At 37.6% G+C, this 21,942-nt stretch overlaps 2 protein-coding genes across 4 annotated transcripts in view; one reads left to right on the top strand and one right to left on the bottom strand.

Annotated features, from left to right (window-relative positions):
* hpda (4-hydroxyphenylpyruvate dioxygenase a) overlaps positions 1-12,188 on the bottom strand; it is a 37,362-nt gene extending 25,174 nt beyond the window's left edge. For both annotated transcript variants that reach the window (XM_068221127.1, NM_201167.1), the window contains 3 exon segments: positions 12,147-12,188; positions 3,170-3,196; positions 3,026-3,088 (listed from right to left, as the gene is read on the bottom strand). In XM_068221127.1, coding sequence (XP_068077228.1) covers positions 3,026-3,088; positions 3,170-3,196; positions 12,147-12,149 — 93 coding nt within the window. In that variant the 5' untranslated portion in view covers positions 12,150-12,188.
* Positions 12,189-16,886: 4,698 nt separating this feature from the next.
* Positions 16,887-21,942, top strand: part of mtmr4 (myotubularin related protein 4) — a 144,012-nt gene continuing 138,956 nt past the window's right edge. For both annotated transcript variants that reach the window (XM_009301130.5, XM_073951775.1), the window contains exon 1: positions 16,887-16,957. The gene's annotated coding sequence lies outside the window, so the exon portion shown is untranslated. The remainder of the gene's footprint in view (positions 16,958-21,942) is intronic.

The raw sequence follows: 21,942 nt of genomic DNA, 5'->3' as shown, positions 1-21,942 counted from the left end.
TGGATAAGTTGGTGGTTTATTCCGCTGTGGCGACCCCGGATTAATAAAGGGACTAAGCCGACAAGAAAATGAATGAATGAATAAAGCTTAGATTTGTCCACCTGTCAGGTTTTAGACCATATGGGGCAGCATGTGTGTTTGGATATAACTCGGTTGTTTGAGCACACTTCGTTATTATTGTTCATTTATTCGTTCGAAATTTGAACTGAATTTAGAAATAGTTTTAAAAGAAGTCTTTGCACTTGACAAATGAAATTAATTATTTATAGGGTAATGGATGTCTGTGCGTACAAGGTTTCCCTATCCACGAGAGGGAAAGTGAAAGTTAATAATGAGGAGGCTCATCTCTCATTCTCGCGCTGCAGATGCTCTGTTTAACTGTTTTCTCTCTAGTGAAGCGTTTAGTGTTTCCACTTACAAAGTCCATCATGTAAATAGCAAATGTGCTATGGCGCCACGCAACTGACTCTTAAAAGGAATACAAGATGAGACTCTGATTAGTTTGTTCTCAAAACACATCTATAACTCATTAAGAGAATAAGTTCACTCGTGTTAGACCATGCGTCACAGCGCAAAGTGGATTTTTCCATCCTTAAAATAGCAAAAGTGGATTTTGACATGGCCTTAATGCTTTTGCACTCTGCGCTTTGCACATGGATCGTCAAAATAGAGCCCAAGATGTTTTTACCAGTGAACTGAAATATTTGAGTGGCACAAAAACAGCAGTGATCTGTGTTAATGTGTAAACCTGCTTCACTCTCCAGATCAACAGTTGCGTCACTCTTAGATGAACTTCACTGTATTGATTTCTGCTGTATAGACAGGCAAAATATTTTGTCTTGTTTTCAGAAATAAGCTCAAAATTAAGTGTTTTTCCTTAAAACAAGCTAAATAGTCTGCCAATGGGGTAAGCAAAATAATATGTCCAAATGAAAAACTAGATTATTTTGCAGACCCCATTGGCAGATTATTTAGCTTGTTTTAAGGAAAAAAGTCACTTAATTTTGACTCATTATTTCTGAAAACAAGACAGACTTTTTGTTTGTCTAGAAAATGCTTCTTGATTTAAGAGTTTTAGATATTTGGACTAAAAACAAGAAAAAACAATAAGTAAGAAAAGCATTTTGCAGTGTAATTTTAAGGTTCATTCATTATAATGTACTAAAACGTTTTACTTTATAATAATAATAATAAACTTTATTTTTATATAGCGTCTTTAAAAGTAGCATCTCAAGGCACATTACAGACATATAATGTGCAGCAGTAAAAGATACATACAAGGATGATTAGATTAGTCAGTACTGAAGCCAAATCTGGAGCTTATCTAGCAAAATAACTTGTGATAACGGTCTAAAAACTAGCACACCCAAATTTATGTGTTATAGAAAAATATTAAACACAAATATAAAAAAGAGGAAAAATCAAGTTTGTTGAAATGTTGTAAGTTGTAATTTATTTTTGCAATATTTTGCTTGAATATAATTTTTATTATCTTTCTATTCCTAAATAAGTTTGGTGACTAAAATATTATTTTAATAAACATCTAAATAATATCAGTTTTGTTTAAATGCACCAAAATACATTACCTATATTCACTGAGAAATGGATAAAAATACTCATTTTCAAAATGGGCTGTACTCAATAATGCTGAGCACTGTAAGCCTTTAATTGTCACTTTAAGCTGAATACTAGTATCTTGAAGAATATCTAGTCAAATATTATGTACTGTCATCATGGCAAAGATAAAAGAAATTAGAAGAAAAATGTACAATTTCACAAGAAAACAAATTATTTTATTTTATTTTAATCAAACGTATTAAGAAGCAAAGAAAAAATTGTTGACAAAAGTGCAAAATAAATTACATTAAATTCAAATCACTGATGGCCAATAATAATAATAATAATAATAATAATAATAATAATAATAATAATAATAATAAAAGAAAAAAATAATAATAGTAAATAATAATAATAATAATAGTAAAATAATAATAATAATAATAACAACAACAATAATAATAATAGTAAAATAATAATAATAATAATACCATAATAATAATAATAATAATAATAATAGTAAAATAATAATAATAATAGTAAAATAATAAAAGTAATAGTAAAATAATAATAATTATTATAATTATAATAGTAAAACAATTATAATAATTATAATAATAATATTAGTAAAATAATAAGATTAATAATAATAATAATAATAATAGTACAATAATAATAATAGTAAAATAATAATAATAATAGTACTAATAATAATAATAATAATAGTAAAATAATAATAATAATAATAATAATAATAATTAATAATAATAATCAAATAATAATATTATTATTAAAATAAGAATAATAATATTAATAATAATAATAATAATAATCAAATGACAATAATAATAATAATAACAATAATAGTAAAATTATTATGATAATAATAATACCATAATAATAATAAAAATAATACTAGTGAAATAATAATAATAATAGTAAAATAATAATAACAATAATAATAAAAATAAAATAATACTAGTGAAATAATAATAATAATAATAAAATAATATAATAATAATAATAGTAGTAAAATAATAATAATAATAGTTAAATAATAATAATAAAATAATAATAATATAATAATATTAACATTAATAACGGTAAAATAATAATATTAATAATAATAATAATAGTATAATAATAATAATAGTAATAATACTATTACTAACAATAATAATAGTAAAATAATAATAATAATAATACTATTACTAATAATAATAATAGTAAAATAATAATAATACTATTACTAACAATAATAATAGTAAAATAATAATAATAATACTATTACTAATAATAATAATAGTAAAATAATAATACTAATATTGATAATAATAATAGTAAAATAATTATAATACTAATACTAATAATAATAATAATAATAATAATAATAATAATAATAATAATAAATAAAATAATAATAATAAAGCCACACAGTCATAAAGGCTGTATTTTTCCATAAGCTCACCTGTTTGGCGTTTCCCACCCAGAATTTGATATGGTGAAAGTTTAGAAACTTTCCTCTCTCGGGCTGCAACAGAAAGAAAAACATCACATGTAATATTTTCTACCAAAATGAGAAATAAATTATCAATCTCAGCCATCATGTTACCTTCTCTCCTTTATCTGTGTAAGAAGTCTAAAGAGAGAGAGAGACAAAAACAGAAATAATAATTATATATTCATCAATCAAAAGCATAAGATGCCCCATTCTGACGTCTGCATCTAAATAAAATGAGCAAAGGGATTTCATATCAGAACTATATAGTGATTTTGTTATCTCACATTGTTTTGTGCTGAACAATTAATCTGTGCATGTCATTAAGATCAAACTAATGGTTTACTCTTGTAATCCTTAATAGAAATCTGAAAATGCACTACCTGTTTGTTCTGAGTTAAACTCTCAGATAAGGTCTGTCTGAGGTATTGGGCATGGCTAAGATACTTAACCACGCCCCTCCAGCTGTCAGTCATTATAACAACAAACAGAAATGGTGAGCTGTTAGGTTGTTATAACTTTTCCCAAACCCTTTTTTTTCCCATCTTTCTGAATGAAACGCCTATTTACTACATCCAATCAGTTAGCAGTAGAGAAAAACAAGCCACGCCCACTGTTTTCTCATTTAATATTTCGTTTCTGTAGGAACTGTGACACAATACAGTCATTCGTTCATTCATGACTACACAAACACTGCTGTTACCTTGACGAAAACCCCGCCTCTCTTTTGATTGGACAATGAATCAGGTCAATTTATTCGAACATTAGTTCTAAATATTCTGAATCAGGCCTTTTTGTCTTACATACATACATACGGCCAATTTAGTTGATCAGTTCCCCTATAGCGCATGTGTTTGGACTGTGGGGGAAACCAGAGCACCTGGAGGAAACCCACACCAACACGCGGAGAACATGCAAACTCCAGTCGAGCCGGGACTCGATCCAGCTATATGCTGGAATAGTTGGCGGTTCATGGCGCTGTGCCGACCCCTGATGAATAACAAAGACTATTGAATACACAAGACATGTTACTCATATACTTTTAAAAGGGGGAAAGTGTAACTGTAAACATGGTGAATAAAGCCCCGCCTTTTAGTACAGGAGCCAATCAGCGATTGCTATATGGTGAATAAAGCCCCGCCTTTTAGTACAGGAGCCAATCAGCGATTGCTATATGGTGAATAAAGCCCACCTTCTAGTACAGTAGCCAATCAGCGATTGCTATATGGTGAATAAAGCCCCGCCTTCAGGTACAGGAGCCAATCAGCGATTGCTATATGGTGAATAAAGCCCACCTTCTAGTACAGGAGCCAATCAGCGATTGCTATATGGTGAATAAAGCCCACCTTCTAGTACAGGAGCCAATCAGCGATTGCTATATGGTGAATAAAGCCCCGCCTTCTAGTACAGGAGCCAATCAGCGATTACTATATGGTGAATAAAGCCCACCTTCTAGCACAGGAGCCAATCAGCGATTGCTATATGGTGAATAAAGCCCCGCCTTCTAGTGCAGGAGCCAATCAGCGACTGCTATATGGTGAATAAAGCCCACCTTCTAGTGCAGGAGCCAATCAGCGACTGCTATATGGTGAATAAAGCCCACCTTCTAGTGCAGGAGCCAATCAGCGACTGCTATATGGTGAATAAAGCCCACCTTCTAGCACAGGAGCCAATCAGCGATTGCTATATGGTGAATAAAGCCCCGCCTTCTAGCACAGGAGCCAATCAGCGATTGCTATATGGTGAATAAAGCCCCGCCTTCTAGTACAGGAGCATATCAGCGACTGCTATATGGTGAATAAAGCCCACCTTCTAGTGCAGGAGCCAATCAGCGACTGCTATATGTTGAATAAAGCCCACCTTCTAGTAAAGGAGCCAATCAGCGATTGCTATATGGTGAATAAAGCCCCACCTTCTAGCACAGGAGCCAATCAGTGACTGCTATATGGTGAATAAAGCCCCGCCTTCTAGTACAGGAGCCAATCAGCGACTGCTATATAGTGAATAAAGCCCCGCCTTCTAGTATAGTAGCCAATCAGCGATTGCTATATGGTGAATAAAGCCCACCTTCTAGTACAGGAGCCAATCAGTGATTGCTATATGGTGAATAAAGCCCACCTTCTAGCACAGGAGCCAATCAGCAACTGCTATATGGTGAATAAAGCCCACCTTCTAGTACAGGAGCCAATCAGCGATTGCTATATGGTGAATAAAGCCCCGCCTTCTAGTACAGGAGCCAATCAGCGATTACTATATGGTGAATAAAGCCCACCTTCTAGCACAGGAGCCAATCAGCGATTGCTATATGGTGAATAAAGCCCCGCCTTCTAGTACAGGAGCATATCAGCGACTGCTATATGGTGAATAAAGCCCACCTTCTAGTGCAGGAGCCAATCAGCGACTGCTATATGGTGAATAAAGCCCACCTTCTAGCACAGGAGCCAATCAGCGACTGCTATATGGTGAATAAAGCTCACCTTCTAGTACAGGAGCCAATCAGCGATTGCTATATAGTGAATAAAGCCCCGCCTTCTAGCACAGGAGCCAATCAGCGATTGCTATATGGTGAATAAAGCCCACCTTCTAGCACAGGAGCCAATCAGCAACTGCTATATGGTGAATAAAGCCCACCTTCTAGTACAGGAGCCAATCAGCGATTGCTATATGGTGAATAAAGCTCACCTTCTAGTACAGTAGCCAATCAGCGATTGCTATATAGTGAATAAAGCCCCGCCTTCTAGTACAGGAGCCAATCAGCGATTGCTATATGGTGAATAAAGCCCCGCCTTCTAGTACAGGAGCCAATCAGCGATTGCTATATGGTGAATAAAGCCCACCTTCTAGCACAGTAGCCAATCAGCGATTGCTATATGGTGAATAAAGCCCCGCCTTCTAGCACAGGAGCCAATCAGCGACTGCTATATGGTGAATAAAGCCCACCTTCTAGCACAGGAGCCAATCAGCGACTGCTATATGGTGAATAAAGCTCACCTTCTAGTACAGGAGCCAATCAGCGATTGCTATATGGTGAATAAAGCCCACCTTCTAGTACAGGAGCCAATCAGCGACTGCTATATGGTGAATAAAGCCCACCTTCTAGCACAGGAGCCAATCAGCGATTGCTATATGGTGAATAAAGCCCACCTTCTAGTACAGGAGCCAATCAGCGATTGCTATATGGTGAATAAAGCCCACCTTCTAGTACAGGAGCCAATCAGCGACTGCTATATGGTGAATAAAGCCCACCTTCTAGTACAGGAGCCAATCAGCGATTGCTATATGGTGAATAAAGCCCACCTTCTAGCACAGGAGCCAATCAGCGATTGCTATATGGTGAATAAAGCCCACCTTCTAGTACAGGAGCCAATCAGCGATTGCTATATGGTGAATAAAGCCCGCCTTCTAGTACAGGAGCCAATCAGCGACTGCTATATGGTGAATAAAGCCCACCTTCTAGCACAGGAGCCAATCAGCGATTGCTATATGGTGAATAAAGCCCACCTTCTAGTACAGTAGCCAATCAGCGATTGCTATATGGTGAATAAAGCCCCGCCTTCTAGTACAGGAGCCAATCAGCGATTGCTATATGGTGAATAAAGCCCACCTTCTAGTACAGGACCCAATCAGCGATTGCTATATGGTGAATAAAGCCCACCTTCTAGTACAGTAGCCAATCAGCGATTGCTATATGGTGAATAAAGCCCACCTTCTAGTACAGGACCCAATCAGCGATTGCTATATGGTGAATAAAGCCCACCTTCTAGTACAGTAGCCAATCAGCGATTGCTATATGGTGAATAAAGCCCCGCCTTCTAGTACAGGAGCCAATCAGCGATTGCTATATGGTGAATAAAGCCCACCTTCTAGCACAGGAGCCAATCAGCGACTGCTATATGGTGAATAAAGCCCCGCCTTCTAGTACAGGAGCCAATCAGCGATTGCTATATGGTGAATAAAGCCCACCTTCTAGCACAGGAGCCAATCAGGGATTGCTATATGGTGAATAAAGCCCACCTTCTAGTACAGGAGCCAATCCGCGATTGCTATATGGTGAATAAAGCCCACCTTCTAGTACAGGAGCCAATCCGCGATTGCTATATGGTGAATAAATCCCACCTTCTAGCACAGGAGCCAATCAGCGATTGCTATATGGTGAATAAAGCCCCGCCTTCTAGTACAGGAGCCAATCAGCGATTGCTATATGGTGAATAAAGCCCCCACCTTCTAGCACAGGAGCCAATAAGCGACTGCTATATAGTGAATAAAGCCCCGCCTTCTAGTACAGGAGCCAATCAGCGATTGCTATATGGTGAATAAAGCCCCGCCTTCTAGTACAGGAGCCAATCAGCGATTGCTATATGGTGAATAAAGCCCACCTTCTAGTACAGTAGCCAATCAGCGATTGCTATATGGTGAATAAAGCCCCGCCTTCTAGCACAGGAGCCAATCAGCGACTGCTATATGGTGAATAAAGCTCACCTTCTAGTACAGGAGCCAATCAGCGACTGCTATATGGTGAATAAAGCCCCGCCTTCTAGTACAGGAGCCAATCAGCGACTGCTATATGGTGAATAAAGCCCCGCCTTCTAGCACAGGAGCCAATCAGCGACTGCTATATGGTGAATAAAGCCCACCTTCTAGTACAGGAGCCAATCAGCGACTGCTATATGGTAAATAAAGCCCCGCCTTCTAGTACAGGAGCCAATCAGCGACTGCTATATGGTGAATAAAGCCCACCTTCTAGCACAGGAGCCAATCAGCGATTGCTATATGGTGAATAAAGCCCACCTTCTAGTACAGGAGCCAATCAGCGATTGCTATATGGTGAATAAAGCCCACCTTCTAGTACAGGAGCCAATCAGCGATTGCTATATGGTGAATAAAGCCCACCTTCTAGTACAGGAGCCCATCAGCGATTGCTATATGGTGAATAAAGCCCCGCCTTCAGGTACAGGAGCCAATCAGCGATTGCTATATGGTGAATAAAGCCCGCCTTCTAGTACAGGAGCCAATCAGCGATTGCTATATGGCGAATAAAGCCCGCCTTCTAGTACAGGAGCCAATCAGCGATTGCTATATGGTGAATAAAGCCCACCTTCTAGTACAGGAGCCAATCAGCGATTGCTATATGGTGAATAAAGCCCCGCCTTCTAGTACAGGAGCCAATCAGCGATTGCTATATGGTGAATAAAGCCCACCTTCTAGTACAGGAGCCAATCAGCGATTGCTATATGGTGAATAAAGCCCACCTTCTAGTACAGGAGCCAATCAGCGATTGCTATATGGTGAATAAAGCCCGCCTTCTAGTACAGGAGCCAATCAGCGATTGCTATATGGTGAATAAAGCCCACCTTCTAGTACAGGAGCCAATCAGCGATTGCTATATGGTGAATAAAGCCCCGCCTTCTAGTACAGGAGCCAATCAGCGATTGCTATATGGTGAATAAAGCCCACCTTCTAGTACAGGAGCCAATCAGCAATCGCTATAGAGTGACAAATCCTCGGGGAAGGGGCTCAGACCAGATGTGAGTTTCTGCAGATTTTTTGTGATACGAACATTTAGAAATGAAACTAAATAGACATTTGCTGTTTAATTCTATTGGTTATTCATAACATGAATGCAATCGTAAGCCTGCCAAGTAGTTTTGGAGAATTTGATGTTTCACCATTCAGACAGAATGCCTGAGCATACTGCCCAAGAGGCGTTTCAAAGATGGCCACCGAGTGAAATGACCTGCCTTAGGTGTAATAGCAGGGGTGTCCAAACTCGGTCCTGGAGAGCCGATCTCCTGCAGATTTTAACTCCAACTTGCCTCAACACACCTGCAAGGATGTTTCTAGAAAGCAATGGGTTTTCATGGATTTTCTTTGAATTTTTTGAGCTACTTTGTCAACTCCTGTTGTACTGTTCAGAGGACATCCTGGGCTTTCTAGTGGTATGTCATTTGATTGGCTGGCATCCAAAATGGCCGACATACAAACAAGCACATTTTATGGGAAGGAGAGAGGCATGTAAAGTTGAGCTTTTTAAATGTTTTTTCACAATTATTATTACATATATTTGTTTGTTAAAGTGTCAGGTACAATACATTTAGCTTTCAAAGCTGTTACCTTGTTTGTGTTTCAAAATATCATCCTTTTTTAAATGTCCACTACAGTGAACACCAGGACCATCTTAATGTAGTAAATGGCTGTTTCTCAATATGCGTTCTTCAGCGATCTTGCGTCCTCGTGTTCTCGTGTAACGTCATCATCAGCTGCCTAAGTTCAGTTCCAATACTCAAGACCGCAAGTACGGAGGACGCGTGAAACTTCCCGGATGTGTTCTTGATATCGAGGACGTACCGATGCAGACTTGAGCACCGAACTCGCTCTGGAAGTCCCAGAAGTCATTGCGACTGGAGGTGGGAGGCGCAGCATTTTATTTAGATTTATTAATAAAGTTTAGAGATTTCCCTGCTGAAAAATCCAGCTTAAACCAGCTTAGGCTGGTTGGCTGGTTTTAGCTGGTTGACCAGCCTGGTTTTAGAGGGGTTTTGGCTATTTCCATGCTGGTTTTGAGCCATTTCCAGCCTGGTCTTGGCTGGTCAGGCTGGAAAATGACCAGCCAAATCCAGCTAAAACCAGCTTGACTAGCCTGGTTTAAGCTGGACATAGCTGGTTTTGGTTGGACTCCCAGCTTGGCTAGGCTGGTCAAGCTGGTTTTAGCTGGTCATCTCCCAGCCTGACCAGCTAAGACTAGGCTGGAAATGGCTGGAAACCAGCCTGGATGTGGCGAAAACCCCTCTAAAACCAGCCTGGTCGACCAGCTAAAACTAGCCAACCAGCTTAGGCTGGTTTAAGCTGGATTTTTCAGCAGGGTTCACTTATTTACCTCAGGGGTTTCTCTAAATGAAACGGTGAAAGTAAACATTAACATGAACATCTTAATAATGGAATAAACACATTAAGGGTTGTTTGTTTGCTGAAATTCGTATTAAAATCAGTTTTATTTATATTGTGCAGAGTATATTTATAATGTTTTTATGCAAAGTATATATTTTGAAGAGGGGGTAAACAAAAAATCGTTGTATGAAAGCTGTAATGTTTCAATAATTTCCATTTAAAACGCGTGAAGGTCACGTGACCATCAGGAAGAACGCAGCATCCCATTTCTCAAAGGACGTGTTCTCTGCATTTCGCGGTCTCGTTCTTACTCCTGAGTTCGTTCTTCCGAGGACACCTGGCAAGACCGGTCTCCACAAGAACGCAAGTCCGTTCTCTGCATTCTTGAAATTGAGAAACAGCCACTGACTTTATGTTGTAGGAGGAAGAACTAAAGCAGAGAGGATTCTTTATAAGATAGTTGAGGGAGACTCTGACTTAGAGACAATTAGAGAATGACAATTAGTTTTAAATCGCTTTTATGTTAAATTTGTTTCGGTTAACATCACTTCTTTTTTTCTTTTTTTTTTTGAGTCCGGCTCTCTTTCGGACTAAACCTTTTCAGGAATTTCAATACAAAAGGAAAAAATGGCTTTTGTTTAGTTTTTGTTACATTAATATTAGATTATTATGCCTTTACAGTCATCTCTTATACAGGTTTGTGTTTGCGGTTGTTTTGAACTAAAATGGACCTGTGGTCCACTACAGTGGAAACCCTGTATAATTAAAAAATTTTAAAAAATGTAAAAACTCTAAATTGTACAATTTTTTTACCCAAAGGATGTAGAAAATCACAGAAAAAAATAAGGAAAACAATTGTGAATAAAGGTACTAAGCCAAAGGAAAATGACTGAAAGGTTGTTTAGGTATCACTGTGGAAAAAAACACCTTTATTTTGAGAAGTTTACACTGTCTGTCATTGTTCTGAAGTGAAGTTTATTTATAAACTAACCTCAAGAGGATCACATGCTTATGATTGCTTGTGGCTGGTCCTGCATTATATAATTCATGATTGACCAATCAGACTAATAGCCACTATAAATACCCTGAGTTCCAGATAACAGCCATCTTCATTTTGAAGAATACCCTTCCACCCCTACTCCTCCTCCTTTGCTAGATGGGTGGCACGGTGGCCCAGTGGTTAGCACTGTTGCCTCACAGCAAGAACGTCACTGGTTTTAGTCATTACCAAGCCAGCCGATGTCTCTGTGCGAAGTTTACACGTTCTCTCCGTGCTCACGTGGGTTTCCCCCGGGTTCCCCGGTTTCCTCCCACCGTATAAAAACATGCAGCTTAAGTTAATTGACTAAACCAAATCAGCACCCTAGACATGCTCCTATTTTTCTCTTAAGAGCAATCTCTATGTTTATTAGCTACTGCAGGGGAGTTCTCAAGTTCTACCTGAGCTCAAACTCCCCTCTCGCCTTGCAAACGGGAGGGAGCCCCGGGCTCGAGGATCTTATGAGCTCAGTGCTCTCTCCCGGGACAGCATGCCAAACACGCTTTATAATCAATCATCAGCTAAGTGTGAACTCTTGAAGTTACTTTTCTGCAAGAAGACAGAGGAGATTGTTCACTTTTAGATTATTTAGAACTACTGTAACGTTTGAATAAATTAACCTGATCAAAGATGAGGTAAACTATAGACGTGTAATACACCTTTAAATGAATTTGTTTAGCCCAAAATAAAAACTATCATGCATTTTGACTATGATTTACAGAAGACAGCCACTTTAAAAAACACTAAATCATTCATTCATTCAATTATTTTCTTGTCGGTTTAGTCCTTTTATTAATCTGGGGTCGCCACAGCGGAATGAACCGCCAACTTAAACACTAAATCATCACTAGTTATACTTTTTTTCTAAGATCACAGTTTGGCCCTTAATTATTAATTAATTATCATCTGAAATATAGTTTGCAGCTGCTCTATTTTTGCACTATCTTTTGTCCATGACTCAACATTGGGTCAAATATGATCAGACTCAATCCTTGTTGGTTAAAAAGTGTAATTTAAATTTAATTAAAGAAATTAACCTAATGCTTTGTTCATATTTGACCCAACATTGGGTTACAATAACCAACTAACCAACCATCTTTTTATAGTGTAAAGAGCCTTTATTTTTAAGAGAATTAGTGTGTGCGTGCATGTGTTTTCAGGACTCACCATGTCTCCGCTGCTGCTGTCGGTGTGTGTGACGACCAGAAGAGCTCACTTTCACACTGACCCATGGTTTTATATGTGGGTCACTGAACCTCAGGTTAAACACTCCTTCTGCCTCATCCAGCCAAAAGAGCATCTACACACACACCCTCTCTCTCTCTCTCTCTCTCTCTCTCTCTCTCTCACACAGACACACAGACTTGTTCCTTTATCCAAGTGGGGACTCTCACAGACATAATGATTTTAATACTGTAATCAATTGTATTTTTTTCACCCCCTACCCCAAAACCGAACACTCACAGTGAAATCTGCATTGGTACATCTTAAAAATACATCATTCTGTGTGATTTATGAGCCGTGTCTTCGCGGAGACTAAAAAATGTCCCCATAAGGTCAAAATTGACTGGTATTGCTATACTTGTGGGGACTTTGTTCGGTCGCCACATTGTAAGGAATATAAGGTACGCACACATTTTACACTAGATTTAACACTAATAAAATAAAAATATGCTCATTTTATCAAACATTATGTAATGATAGAACAATTATTAACATGATACTTGCTTAAAAAACCTACAGTTGTCCTGCCTGTTGCAATGATCATTCATTCATTCATTCATTTTTCTTTGGCTTAGCCTCCATTTCAGAGGTCGCCACCGCGGAATGAACCGTCAACTATTCCAGCATATGTTTTACACAGCGGATGCCCATCTAGCTGCAACCCAGTACTGGAAAACACTCATACACACTCATTCACACACACACACTCATACACTATTAATTAACAATTTAGCACCCAGAGGAAACCCACGCCAACACGGGGAGAACATGCAAACTCCATACAGAAACGGCGACTGACCCAGCTGGGACTCAAACCAGCAACCTTCTGTGAGGCTACAGTGCTAACCACTGAGCCACCGTTTGGCCTACTCCAAATTTACCTCCCAGAATTCACATCCAAAATATTCAGTCAGTTTAAAAATACGATGTGTATTCAAATTATTGTAGGTCATTAATTCATTCGTTCAGGGGTCACCACAGTGGAATGAACCGCCAATTATTTCAGCATATGTTTTACCCAGCGGGTGCCCTTTCAGCTACTTCCATACTAGAGAGAGGGATCTGGATGCAGACTTGATCCTGTTGCAAGATGAGCTGCATACAAGGCTTTTTGATGGGCACCCTTAACCCCACCCCTCACAGTGACGTCACTAGCTTCTTTATGTCTGACATTGCAAATACAAGTCTGCATCCAGATACATACAGGGTGCATATTATACACTAAGGATCAGGGGGGGTCAAATACTTTGGCAATGTTAGTTTGTGCAATAAGCTTCAGTGAACAAAATTCATATGTTCAATTCAATTACATCATATTCAATCATTCATTTTTTTTCGGCTTAGTCCCTTTATTAATCTGGGGTCGCCACAGCGGAATGAACCGCCAACTTGTCCAGCATATGTTTTACACAGCGTCCTTCCAGTTGCAACCCATCACTGGGAAACAACCATACACACTCATTCACACACATACACTATGGACAATTTAGTTTACCCAATTCATGTACCACATGTGTTTGGACTTGTGGGGGAAACCCACGCAAACTCTGTTATTTTAATTATTAATATTAAGATATAGATCAAAGCAAGGTATCCCTCCGACCCCCCACCCCTAATACATTTTGTTTTGATGCCCTTCAGTGGTAGTCAAGCGTTTATTAGGGAGGTAAGACCCCCCAAACCCCCCCCCCCCCTGTAATTCGCACCCTGCATATGACACACTCTCAGAAAGAAAGGTCGCGAACTGTCACTGAGGTGGTACCTTTTCAAAAGAATCAGAGAGCAGGGGGTACACGTTTGTACTTAAAGGGTACATATTGGTACCTCAAAAGTATATATTAGTACCTAAAAATTTTAAGAGGAACACTTTTATACTTTTTAGGTACTAATATGTACCCTTAAGGTTTTAATATACAAATTTGTACCTTCTGAAAAGGTACCACCTCAGTGACAGCTCGCGTACTTTTATTTCTGAGAGCGCACTGTACACATGAGCTTAGCGGGATCTGTACACTAGAGGGAGCCAATGCATCATTTAGATTCATTGATGCATAGAAGCCAATAAAACTTCTAGAAATTCAACCTTATTATGTTGACCAAAAAACATTTAATTTGAACATTATATTTTATATAACATGAATATACCTTTCGTTGTTATTGTTTGAAATAGCGCCCTGCTGAAAAAACAGCTTAAACCAGCCTAGGCTGGTTGGCTGGTTTTAGCTGGTCGACCAGGCTGGTTTTAGAGGGGTTTTGGCCACTTCCAGGCTGGTTTCCAGCCATTTCCAGCCTGGTCTTAGCTGGTCAGGCTGGGAGATGACCAGCTAAAACCAGCTTGACCAGCTTAGCCAGTCTGGGAGCCCAGCCAAAATGTCCAGCTTAAACCAGGCTGGTCAAGCTGTATTTAGCTGGTCATTTTTCAACCTAACCAGCTAAGATCAGGCTGGAAATGGCTGGAAACCAGCCTGGAAATGGCCAAAACCCCTCTAAAACCAGCCTGGAAATGGCCAAAACCCCTCTAAAACCAGCCTGGTCGACCAGCTAAAACCAGCCAACCAGCCTAGGCTGGATTAAGCAGGATTTTTCAGCAGGGAGATTATTTCATTCGTTCATTGATTCATTCAAAATCAAATACATTTTATAAATATAAATAAATAAATACTAATAATAAATACTCAAACTCTCTGGTGATTTGAAGTGCTTCTTTTATCCTCACGTTGGCTGTTAAAGGAGTAAATAATCTTTATTTCTGATAGGGAGTATAGAGAATATATTTATTTACACAAATTCCCTCACTAGTTTCATTTATTTCCCTTCAGCTTAGTCCTTTATTCATGATGACAGCACATAACATTTGACGAGATATTCTTCAAGATACTAGTATTGTAAAACAGTGGTTTGTTCTGGAGACAATCCAAAACAAATATCTCTTAAGGGGGCTAATAATATTGTCCTTAAAATGGGTTCTAAAAATTAAAAACTGCTTTTATTCTAGCTAAAATAAAACAAATAAGACTTTCTCCAGAAGAAAAACATATTAAAGGAAATACTGTGAAACATTCTTTTTGTACAATATATTTATTACTTTTTTCAATTTGCATATTACAATAGATTACACAATTACAGAACAATAATCATGAAGGCACAGCAAACTTTTTACCCCCCATTCTCCCTCCCAACAACCCATTCCCTCCAAAATAAATAAATAAAATAAATAATAATACATAAGTAAATAAATAAAATAAAAATAAATAAACAAATAAATAAATATAATAAAAAGGGGGAAGAGGAAAAAAAAGAAGAAGAAGAAAAAAAAAGGGGGGGGGGGTATGTTTAAATCGGGTAGTCTGTTTAGGCCATGATACTTCCCATATTCCTAAGCCTGTTCTAGTTGTAGTAGACTGTCCACATTTACATTGTACCTTAGAAAGTTATTAAAAGGTCTCCAGATATCTTCAAACACATTTTGTTTCTTTTTGTGAAACATTCTTGCTCTGTTAAACATCATTTGGGAAAGGGTGAAGGGTGAATAATTCTGACTTCAACTGTAGATGTGCGTGTGATATGATAATGTAAACAGTTTTTAGACAGTCAGAATGAGAAACTCTGTATAGTTTTTGACCTGTGTGTGAGGACAGAGAGAGACTGAAACACCTTGACCCTCATCTGCAGTTTCATCATCACTGAAACACACATTACTGATTACAGGAGCGACTGATAACACTGATGGAGGCGGGACTTCTTTAATATGCTCATGACCAATGATTTGAAAACTTTTTCTCATCAACAAATATATATACACAGTTGCAATCAGAATTATTAGCCCCCTTTAATTTTATTTTATTTTTTTACATTTCCCAAATGATGTTTAACAGAGAAAGGAAATGTTTACAGTATGTCTGATAATATTTTTTTCTTCTGGGGAAAGTCTTATTTGTTTTATTTAGGCTAGAATAAAAGCAGTTTTTAATTTTTTAAAAAGCCATTTTAAGGTCAAAATGATTAGCCCCTTTAAGCAATATTTTTTGATAGTCTACAGAACAAACCATCGATATACAATAACACCGTATACGGTGTAATGTTATGCTCTGAACAAATGTGCTATGGTTTTGTTTGCGATAAATATAATAAATATGCTGTTTTATTAACTATACTACCTTTATAACTGATCTCCGCTCAGTTTTGAACACGTCTGCTCTGGTTTTGCTTGATATTAACATAATACGTATGCTAATTTGTTTTATTGCCTATTTTCTACCTCTATAAATGATCTCCGCTCAGTTTTTAACATGTGTGCTCTGGTTTTGCTCGGTATTAACATAGTAATTATGCTAATTTGTTTTATTGACTATTTTCTCCCTCTTTAACTGATCTCCGCTCAGTTTTCCTTCAACTGTTTTGTTTGCGTCTCCGTCGCTTTAACACAAGTCGTGCATGAGCACCACGTGGTCCCCTAGTGCCGCGCTGTGATTTTCTATTGGCTCACGCTTCACCCGCCCCCTTACTTCACCCTCGCTCTGATTAGCCCGTCTGTGGGTGTGTTTGTGGATTCAGGCGGCCTGTTGTTTGAGCCGCTCACCCACCGTAATTCCCCATTGGCTGCTAGTACTCGAGTACTCTCCGAATCCCGCCTCCTGATTAGTCGAGCGCATAGGCATAGCGCCTCGTGATTGGCTGACGCATAGGTCATCGCCAGTGAATGCGGAAGTAGTGCGCTCTACTGAGTCACCGTTGTGTCAGCTGATTCTTTCACAGTGAGTATCCTGATCATATTTACAGTTTCTCTTGATTTAACTTGATCTTTTCGCGCTTGTGTTCGCTATTATATTCGCCAGGCTGCTGTGTGAACTAAGTGCGCACGATTTAGCGGGGTTTTTGTGTGGTTTGTGTCCACCATGTGTCTTATGTGGAAGCATTGAGCTTTCTCAGGCTGTTAAACCCTCCACCCATACTAAACACACACACACACACACACACACACACACACACACACACACACACACACACACACACAGAGAGAGCAAAGGCCACAAGCTGTGGTGAAGTGTTGTAAATCCACATATGACGAGTGTGTGTTGATAAACTGTATTTATATAGTGATTCTATCAGCCTACATGCACTTTTACTATCATTCATCAGGCTGTGTGTGTGTGTGTGTGTGTGTGTGTGTGTGTGTGTGTGTGTGTGTGTTATAAAGTGCTTTTGCTTTCACTGAATGTTACATATGCTTTACTTCTGTTATTAAGCCTTCTGCTGGTGGGTTTAAAATATTCTGCAACCAGGAGTCAGTTTTTTAGGCGATCATTATTTTAGAACGTTCACTCTTGTTCCCTTCACAATGTTGTCAACATGTATTGTTTTACTAGTACTTGTGTGTGTTTACATGTCTAATACATAAAATAAGCATTGGGTGGTTAAAACGCTGCATAATTGTGATATGGCAACAAGTCTTTCTCTGGCTCAGTGTGTGTTGATAAACTGTATTTATATAGTGATTCTATCAGCCTACATGCACTTTTACTATCATTCGTCTGCGTGTGTGTGTGTGTGTGTGTGTGTGTGTTATAAAGTGCTTTTGCTTTTACTGAATGTTACATATGGATATCTATCTGCATATCCTCAGCAATACAATGTTTTTGTCTGTTTAAAAGCAATTAGAAACATGTCCCCTGCATGAAAAATAATATTGCATACTATTATGTAGGGCTGCAACTAACGATTATTTTAATAATCAATTAATCTGTCTATTTATTTATTTTCGATTAGTCGATGAATCCAATAAAAAAGAGAAAAGCCTTCATTTCCAACTTATTACTCAAAACAGAAGTAAAATCTTTAGAAAGTGCACAAACATGTTGTCCTTGAACATCCCTGAGCTGTTAACAATAATAATAATAACAATAATAACAATAATAAAAACTAACTTAGTAATTTTGTCCTGTTTTCCATCCAAAAAATCTTAAATCAAGACACATATTAGACACATGAAGTAGCATAAGAAATTATGCCTTGTTTTCTGAAAAAACACCTCAAAATTAATTAATTAATTAAATTATTTGCCAATGGGGTCAGAAAAATCATCTTAATGAGATTTAATCTCAAACAGAAGTTTTTGATTTGAACAGAAGTCACTTTATTTTCTCATGCCATTTTTCTTGTCTGTTCTTGATTTAAGATTAAGATATTTGGACTGGAAACGAGACGAAATTACTGAGTATGAAAAGCTTTTTTGCAGTGCAGCTCTACATGACAACAGATGGAAAAATGAATGATCATAGAAAGGCAAATGAATTAAAACGTGTCTTTTGCAATGCAAAGTGCACAGTAACTCTACCACCGCTGCTTTACTTCTGTTATTAACCCTTCTGCTGGTGGGTTTAAAATATTCTGGAACCAGGAGTCAGTTTTTTAGGCGATCATTATTTTAGAACGTTCACCCTTGTTCCCTTCACAATGTTGTCAACATGTATTGTTTTACTAGTACTTGTGTGTGTTTACATGTCTAATACATAAGATAAGCATTGGGTGGTTAAAACGCTGCATAATTGTGATATGGCAACAAGTCTTTCTCTGGCTCAGTGTGTGTTGATAAACTGTATTTATATAGTGATTCTATCAGCCTACATGCACTTTTACTATCATTCATCTGTGTGTGTGTGTGTGTGTTATAAAGTGCTTTTGCTTTTACTGAATGTTACATATGGATATGTATCTGCATATTCTCAGCAATACAATGTTTTTTGTCTGTTTAAAAGCAATTAGAAACGTGTAATGCATAAAAAAATATTGCATAATATTATATAGGGCTGCAACTAACGATTATTTTAATAATCAATGTAGTTTTTTTTTTATTTTTTAGATTAGTCGATGAATCCTTTAAAAAAGAGAAAAGCCTTCATTTCCAACCCTTTATTCAAAACAGAAGTAAAATCTTTAGAAAGTGCACAAACATATTGTCCTTGAACCTCCCTGAGCTGTTATAATAATAATTATAATATTAATAATAAAACTTAATACTTTTGTCCTGTTTTCAATACAAAAAATCTTAAATCAAGACACATATTAGACACATGAAGTAGCATAAGAAATTATGCCTTGTTTTCTGAAAAAACACCTCAAAATTAAGTGTTTGTTTGCTTAAAAAAAGCTAAATTATTTGCCAATGGGGTAAGAAAAATCATCTTAATGAGATATCTCAAACAGAAGTTTTTGATTTGAACAGAAGTCACTTCATTTTCTCATGCCATTTTTCTTGTCTGTTCTTGATTTAAGATTTTTAAGATATTTAGACTAGAAACGAGACGAAATTACTGAGTAATTAAAACTTTTTTGCAGTGCAGCTCTACATGACAACAGATGGAAGAATGAATTAAAACGTGTCTTTTGCAATGCATAGTGCACAGTAACTCCCAAACGATCGCTCTGTGCAACAAACTGAATGGTATTTACAACTTTATTACCTGTTATTCACAGCCTATGCAGGTTCTCTTCACTAAAGTCTTCATTAGCATGGATGCGCATGTTCTTTCGGTAGTAAACAAACAGTGCGTCAGTTCACGTGTGATTTCGCGGCCACGAATACATCATTACATGAAGTCAGAAAGAAAATTTTTGGCTGAATTATACCTTATAAATACAGTATGTGACACTTTCAACACCATTTGGAGGTGTCCATGTTGCTGAGCAACAATGTGAAAACATGTATGTAAAACGATGTAAAAAAAATAGAGCATAGCAAAAAAGACTTGTGCAGCCGCCTTTATGCTTCTCTCCTGACCTTGAAAATATAATTGTCTAAATTGTAGCAAAGCTGGATTAAGATCGTGTTTAATGTCGAATCGCTATCATTTTTCGATTAATCGTGCAGCACTAAGCTCACTCAATTGGCAGGTAAGACTGTCACAGACAGCCGGCAGTCATGCATTTATTATGGGCAGGGGAAATTAAATGTATATATTTCTTATTGCAGCCTCTTGGGATTTACCGTTGCCGAACTGCATTGTGGATCCGTCGGCGCCGCTTCAGAGGCGTTGCTTGCTGCAGAAGTTGGGACTAGCTCAACTTTTCAAGCACCGACGGAAGCGTCAGCCAATCAGATCGCTGTATGCAAATACACCAGCTAGACAGTGGCCTATTGCTGACTGAATTTCATTGGCTGATGCTTCTATGACGATCGCTTCAGCCCCAACTTCAGACACGCCTTCAGTCAAGCGTTGACGCTGAAGCCCCGTGTGAATGGGGCGTAACTAATTGCAACGTATAAAATTGGGATTTGATTTCGATTAATCGCACAGCCCTAATCTAAATGATCCAAATCCAACTATTTAAGCCATCTGGTGAAATCGAATCGATATCACAGTATATATCGAAGAAAATATTGCGAGTTTAGATTTTTCCAATATCTTGCAGCCCTATTTAAATCTATTTTAAGGTCAATATTATTAGCCATATTAAGTTCTTTTTTTTCAATTGACTATAAAACTTAATAACCAGGTTAAGCCTTTAAATGTTACTTTAAGCTGAATACTAGTATCTTTCAAAATAACTAGTAAAATATAATGTAATAAATTATTATTAGAAATTAGTTAATAAAACTAATGTTTAATATTTCAATAACAATTCCCTCTTTTAAGCAGCCCTTTGGGAAATATTTTTAAAAAATCACAGCTAATTATTTTGCATTCAACTGTATTCAAATAACACTTTATGCAACACAAAGCAGAACAACAACAGAATCAGCGAAGCAAGCTTCATCAGATATGCCACATGGACGCTCTCATTGGACTAAAATCAGGTGTGTTCTCCCAGTGTGCACCAGTGATTGGCAGCCATTCAGTGCCACTGGATCCCGTTCCCATTCCTCAGCCTGGGAAGCTCCGTTTTCCGTCTCACTGCTTTAGGTAAAATGTCTAATTGATGGCTCATGCTCATGTTACGGGTCAGACGGCTCTTTAAATAGCCTATGAATGCTCGGCTCTAGAATCTAGGTCCCTGAGCTGTATGTTTATGATGGGTTTTAAATGCGTTCGCTCCTATAGGAAGTCAACAGGCTCATGATAAATGCATGCTTCAGCCTACAGTGCACTTAAGTTGAGTTACTTTTTCAGGATGTTCATCTTGGACTTAAACACGTCACATGTGTCTTAGACTCAGGACACATTCAAAAAAGACAACATATAACATCTACCAACAACTATGAGATTTAAAAGACCCTTCCAAGTAGTTTATCATTTAAAATGCTAATGGACACTGGTGTAAATGACTTCTTGTTATGATTAGTTTTACACAAATAAGCTCTCTATCACTTCCCCGATGGCAGCACTTCATGAATTGAAAATAAAACATGTTTGGATGATTTGCTATTACGTGTGCATTCCTAAAAACCAACAACTCATAGGTTAAACTTAGACATGTTTAGCTGCAGTTTAGGGTTGTGCCGATAGACGATAGTATTGTGTATCGACAGTAGGCAAGGATATTACCAAGAGCTGAAACATATGACGATTTTAAAGACGATATTTAGCTCGTTTCGCACTAATGTAGACTTATTACATGTTTTAATTGCATTATTGAATAAAATCAATAGTATTATTATTTTTAATCATCATCATTAATAATAAATTAACTACTAATAATATGACAGCTTCAGCTGTTCACATAAACATCACCTGACCGACACTTTCGGACAAAAATGAATTATACACACTCTGTATGTCTCAGCAGCGGCAGTTGAAGCACG

Source organism: Danio rerio, chromosome 5 (genome assembly GCF_049306965.1).
Source record: "Danio rerio strain Tuebingen ecotype United States chromosome 5, GRCz12tu, whole genome shotgun sequence".
In the NCBI taxonomy this organism is placed as follows: domain Eukaryota; kingdom Metazoa; phylum Chordata; class Actinopteri; order Cypriniformes; family Danionidae; genus Danio; species Danio rerio.
This window is presented reverse-complemented; position numbering and strand designations above follow the sequence as displayed.